Consider the following 6,345-nt stretch of genomic DNA (forward strand, 5'->3'; position numbering starts at 1 on the left):
ACACATAAAAATAACCACTGGCATATTATGCCCTGCCATTTTAATTAAGTCATTCTAACCAATTTGTGTAGCATGTCAATCAAGATTTTCTAGCACAAAAAAAAAAGTGATCAATGTATAACTACATATCATAGAAATATTTTAGAAGAAATCTTGAAAATTGAAGAGAAAATCAATTGAGGACAACCATTAAAAATTGAACAGCAAATTGATTAGGGATAGGTAGATAATTTCACAATTATTCACATTTTTAGAGTCGTTCACTTGACTCCCCAAAAATGGTGAACTTACTCAACAATATTCTACATCATAAAAAATAAAAATAAAAAACCAAGATTTATCACACTTCTTGCTAATCCTTGACTACTACTGAGTTTATTTTTGGATGTAACAACTTCTGAAACTTACTTGGGGCCAGTACAGGCCATGGTTGTTCCCAAATCTCTATTTTAGCAATTAACACAAGAAATATTATTGGTCTAGAAGAACATGGTACATGTGCAGTAAATACGAACAATTTACATGAAATATTCTTTTGAATACATGATGTATCCATCATGTTTTATCCTCTCTATTGTTACAAGTTTTCTTCGTATATAGCTGCAATGCAAACTTAACCATTAAGTTCTACACTTTCACAGTATATACAAACTTAACCATTAAACTCTAAATCGTGAAAAAGTTTGAGTAATTCTAATTCGTCTATGTCTTTACAGTATAGTTAACTATCTCTCACAACAAACATTCGATATTATGCATAGTTTTTATAAATGCAAATTTTGTGCAGTGTTCAGTTAAATTCAGAACACGCATAGTATTAGACACCATACTTTCCAAACTATCACTTTCTACTAGGTTTGATAACTTGTTCTTCGAACACTACAACCACTTATGATTTTAGCACTGAATTTTAGTTGTAAACTGTTTCTGAAATTACATTATATGAAAAGAAAAAGTTCCCACTATGTCAAATATAAGCTCACCCAAATTTAAAAATTTATAATATACAATTTTTACATGCTCAAAGTAACTTTATACTACTTAATTGTTCTCAATGGTTCACTGCATTGCTAGCATGTTTTTAGCTAAAGGCAGGGACTCATGCTGTCTCACAGCTCTTGTTATTTATGATTTTGCACCTTAATACTAGACTTTGAGAATACAGAATATAATGAATTTGAATAAGCAACCTCAAGCATCCAGCGTTGGGGCATACTTCTGCTTCATCTTGTTGGCAAATTGAACCTTCATAATCTCCTGTTGCGTATGCAAGGAAACAGAAACTTCAAAATCTTATCTACCCACTTGAAGTATTTCTGTCTCCATCCCTTTCTCAGTGCAAGCAAGAACATTACACAGCAATAACCTGCTACATGTGACAATCCTACTCCAATATAATACCATACTATATGCTTTCTATGATCTGCATTTCTGTTTTCCATATCATTTGGGGGAGGATGGTGAGTAAACTCTGGCCAAGAACATTTCTTTGGAAGTGGGCATCCTTCCAGATATGGATTCCCAGAATATGATGTGTTTGGAAATGTGGTTATCTGTTGTCCTTGAGGTATGCTGCCTGAGAGGTTGTTGTTGGACAAATTTAAGACCGCCAATGAAGTCGCCAGTTCAATTTCTTCAGGAATCTTTCCAGAAAGCCTATTTGTTGAAAGATCCAGTGACTCTAGTTCAGTCATATCCCCCAAACTGGGTGGAATAATTCCACTGAGATTATTCATTGACAGATTGAGATACCTTAACCCCTTCAACTTTCCAAAATCCCACGAATCTTTCCGTTTAATTGGTTATTGGAAAGATCCATACCTGTGAGAGTGGAAAAAATATACGCATACTTCAGATCTAAGCCTTTTACAGTCATGTCCAATTCATCATGAGACGGAACTTGATATATAATTGACTCAATAGGACCAATCCCAGAATATGACTTAACGCCATTGTCTTTTGTAATTACTTGAAATGGGTTCAGCTGAGAAGATAATATATGGCCGTCTTCTCTTGGTAGAGTCATTGCTTTTAGAGATCCAAGGCTGTGTGGAATAACACCTGATATATTGTTAGACGAAAGGTCTAAGATCTGGAGCTGCTTGAGTTGGACAATTTCTGAAGGAATGCTGCCTCTGAAAGAGTTATCATTCATCATCAGCACTTTAAGGGCTGATAGATTTCCAACTGACCATGGAATATGCCCAGCAAATTTGTTATGGCCGATATCTAGTACTTGTAATATCTTACAATTTATGATTGACATAGGGAAGGCGCCACTTAACTCATTGTTTCTCACATTTAAAGAGGAGGAGCATACCCCTTGGGGTATACTTCCATCCAACCTATTATGCCCCAAATTTAACACTTGAATTCTCTTATAGATTGCAAAGCATGAAGGAATGCTTCCATTCAATTTGTTGTTTGACAGATCTAACTTTTCAAGATGAATTAAATTGCACAAACCTGGAGGAATATTGCCAATCAGAGAATTGTCATTAACCATCAGGAGCTGAAGATCTGGAGGCCACGTAGATGCTACGTGTCCAGTGAATGCATTCCTAGATACATCAAATACAGTCATCCAACGAATTGATCTACTTGGAACAAAAAGGCTGCCATTGAAATGATTTCCTGAAATGTTGAACAGAAACAACTGAGGATTGTTCTCCATTAACCATTTGGGAATTTCTCCAACAATATTGTCGTCAGCCAATGCCAACCTCTGTAATGAATACTGAGTGAAAAGCCACTCAGGAACTCTACCACCAATACTACATGAGACTAGATCTAAGCCCGCTAACTGGAAGCTCGGAAGCCAACTTGCGCTAATATTCAAAACACAATATGATACGTACAAAAATTTTAATTCTGCAAGGTTATCAAACAGACTATCTGTAATGGTGATGTGGGAGAGCCAGAGAACCTTTATGGAGGATGGCAATGCCAACTGGGAAGAAGTAACGTTCTCAGGTAATGAAAAATCACGAGCAAAGAGCAAATTGAGGGAAGAAAGCCCGGTGAGTTGAAGGCTGCCATTGAACTTGTTACCGGAAATACTCAAGAACTTGAGCAAGGAGAGTTTGTTCAAGGAAATTGGGACTTGCCCAGTTAATTTGTTGTAATGGACAATGAGTCTACGGAGAAAGGTAAGATTTCCTAGACACGGTGGTAAGATTCCTACGAGTTGATTAATGCTTACATCTAGATGGCCAAGATTTGTGAGCAAGCAAATTGCAGGAGGAACTATCCCCGTCAAACTATTGTTCTTTAACACCAAAACCTGAAGATAAGAAAGATTTCCCAAACAGGAAGGGATATTACCTGTTAATCCAATGCTTTTCAGGATGAGGTATTTGAGAAAAGGAAGGCTGCACAAACTACTCGATATGACTCCACTCTGCAAACCCTGCTCTGTGTGGTTGGTGTAAGCAGTCAGATTAACCAGCTCTACATGGCCAGTGGCATAGTTGCACGATATACCTTCCCATGTGGAGCAACAGTCGCTTCTATTATCCCATGAACTGAGAATGCCATCAGAGACCTTCAAGGCTTCCTTGAAGAAAAGAAGAGCCTGGGATTCCTGGGAGGGACAAATGAATAGACCAATACATGGGCTTGTAAAAAGGCTGATGAGAAATGCACTGATGAAGGCAAGGTGAATTGGAGCAACAGCCATTGCTTGAATGAAATTGCAGAGAACAAAAAATCCCACTTTGAGAGGCAAATTTATAACGTAACCTCCCCGATAGTTCAACGTGGCTAGAAAATATTTCTCTCACTGTACTATAAGCCGTTGACTGTGGAAAACTAAAGAGCGACCACAGCCCTTGGGTAGATAGAAAATGAATGGCACTGGCTATCCAGGGGAAAATTTGCACCGCCTGGATAGCCGTGCTTCCTCGGTCCATGCCCCTCCGCGTTCGTGTCTGCCCGCCTGCGTTAAAGGTGCCCGTGAAAGGACATCGCCTCAAACTGCTCGCCACACCTCTGCCGATCCGGATTTCCCTTTTTCCTGTGGATTCCGGTTCCGTTTTGACACTGCGTTTTGACGCCACCGAACTGCAAGTGATAAATATCATAAATGCTGCAACTACGGACTCCTTTCCGCGCCGAATTTCGCTTCCATTGAAACTAAATGCATCCAACAACTGCAAAACTCCCGCCCGCTTGCAATATTTTAAATGATATTATATATTAATAATGATATTTATAATTTAACTCTTTTAATAATTACGTCGAAGGCATCTTATTTGAAAGAGATGACCTCGGTTTTGCATCGAACGGCGGATAATGTTGTAGAAGAGAAGCAAGACCATCGAAACGATCTTTTGGGTTCAATTTTATCAGTATTATTTAACATGTCATTGATTTGTATTTGTCCGATACTTTAGTATAACACTATACTTTGTTTCTTTTTGGTAAAATGCACTCTCGCACATTCATTTTAAAAAAAATTTATTCCCACGTGTTTGTACATGGCCTTAGACAAATATTGGCATAAATTGCAAGTAAAAAAAAATCCCATAACATAGATATGTTAGAGAGACATTAATGTGCATCACAATGAGGTGTCAAAAATATATGAAACCTACAAAACATGAAAGCAACTTCCAATATAAAGGTCAAATGCGTATGTAAAGATGGATATTGTTTGAATGTCAAATTCCCCTATACCCTTGAAAACTTCATTTATGATCAACTTTCAAATGGATCAATAAATTCCCTAGGAAGGCTCAAATAAGTGTGGTAGGAAACAATGAAATTCTAACCTTTGTGAAACGAATCTACACCTTCTACATGTTAAATTTGTCCTCTAATTTGAAATCTTTTCAAGACCTTATGAGATTTAGTAAGCAACATCATTAATATAGCTGAAATATGGAAGAGCCAAATATTTTTCGTTAGAGAATAAGAATAAGAAGAAGTTTTAACAAATTGGTTATTTTTTAATTTATATATATAAATTTTTTATTCATAATTTATATGCCTAATTTTTAAAATATCTTTATTGTCCATTTTTCAAACATAGATAAATAAAATTCATACCTAGATAATCTTCAAATATAAATACCACCCCTTACAGAATACAATAGATTGAATGATGAGACAATGTTGAATGGGAAGTGGGAGACAACATAAATACACCAAGATGATGAATAGATATAATATAGAAATGAAAATATAAAGCATCATAGAGCTACCACCATGATTGGAAATCAAATCCATTGGAAATGCACATATCATTCATATTAGTTATAGTCACAATATGAGAGAACTCACACTACCAAATTTGTTGTCAAATATAAGCATAGGAGATATATCATTGCAACTTTGTATTATATATATAATAATAAATGTGACCATTGTGGAAGTGAGTAAGTCACTACACATAAATTTCACAAAAGCTTACAAAAGGATGAGCCAATTTTTCACTTTTACAATAGTAGTCTAACTCAAAAGTACAATATACAAATAATGTCTTTATCTTAATTCCACAATCCACTCCCTCCAAGCTCTAATTTTAAAATAGAGTTAAAGTACTTAACGATTAATACATTGGAGAATAATACACTATAGTGATTAACCAAAAAAGTGTTGATCATGATCCTCCATATGAATATCATCAACACCTGAAAATACATATGAGGACATTATAAGATTAATTTTCAAATTGAAGACTCAAATTTGATTGAAGTTCATTTCATAATTTACTTACCGTTTCCGCTTTGCATTGTGTCCATTATTGTCATCATTTGATTAAGATCAATAGAAAATGGTTGCATGTTTTTTTGAGAGTTTTGTTGGCCATCTAAAGTTGCAATAACATTCACATTAATATATCACGTATAAAATTAATTTATATATTAAAGACTGAAAATTAATGAAGTTCACTTCACAATTTCATTACCATCTCTAGCTTGCATGGCATCAACTATTGTTGTTGTTGTCTTCTCAGGATCAACAGAAATCGGTACCATATATTCTTGATTTTTTTGATGATCTTCTAATGCTGCAATAACAAGCACATTCAACACATCAGCTTAGATAAAATTAATTACAAACTAAAGACACAAAATTGATTGTTTTTATTTAATAATTTTGTGACCATATCTAGTTTGTATTGCATCCATTGTCATTGATGTCTGGTTAAGATCAATAGAAAAGGGCAACATATGTTGTTGATCTTTTTCTTTATCACTTGAAATTGCATTGAAGTACACATGTAACACATCAACTTAGATAAAATGCTCAAGTATAAAATCACATTACGTAATTAATCTAAACAATATTAAAATTCATAATTACCTGCAACAGTTTGTTGAAATGTTTGAGCTGAAATAA

General features: G+C 35.1%; 1 protein-coding gene and 1 long non-coding RNA gene across 2 annotated transcripts; both read right to left on the reverse strand.

The window, feature by feature from the left end:
- Nucleotides 1-1,762: 1,762 nt before the first annotated feature.
- LOC131048721 (receptor-like protein 48) lies at nt 1,763-3,679 on the reverse strand. Its single transcript, XM_057982790.2, has one exon. The coding sequence runs from the start codon at nt 3,677-3,679 to the stop codon at nt 1,763-1,765; it is 1,917 nt and encodes a 638-aa protein (XP_057838773.2).
- Nucleotides 3,680-5,488: 1,809 nt separating this feature from the next.
- Nucleotides 5,489-6,010, reverse strand: LOC131026876 (uncharacterized). Its single transcript, XR_009102408.2, has 3 exons — nt 5,912-6,010; nt 5,720-5,812; nt 5,489-5,633 (listed from the first exon to the last, which is right to left on the reverse strand). It is a non-coding gene; the product is annotated as an uncharacterized LOC131026876 (long non-coding RNA).
- Between the last annotated feature and the right edge of the window lie 335 nt (nt 6,011-6,345).

The sequence above is a fragment of the Cryptomeria japonica genome, unplaced genomic scaffold (assembly GCF_030272615.1).
Source record: "Cryptomeria japonica unplaced genomic scaffold, Sugi_1.0 HiC_scaffold_1172, whole genome shotgun sequence".
Classification (NCBI taxonomy): domain Eukaryota; kingdom Viridiplantae; phylum Streptophyta; class Pinopsida; order Cupressales; family Cupressaceae; genus Cryptomeria; species Cryptomeria japonica.

Coding starts and splice junctions, on each gene's coding strand:
- LOC131048721 (XM_057982790.2), bottom strand. CDS start 3,679: ATGGCTGTTGCTCCAATTCACCTTGCCTTCATCAGTGCATTTCTCATC.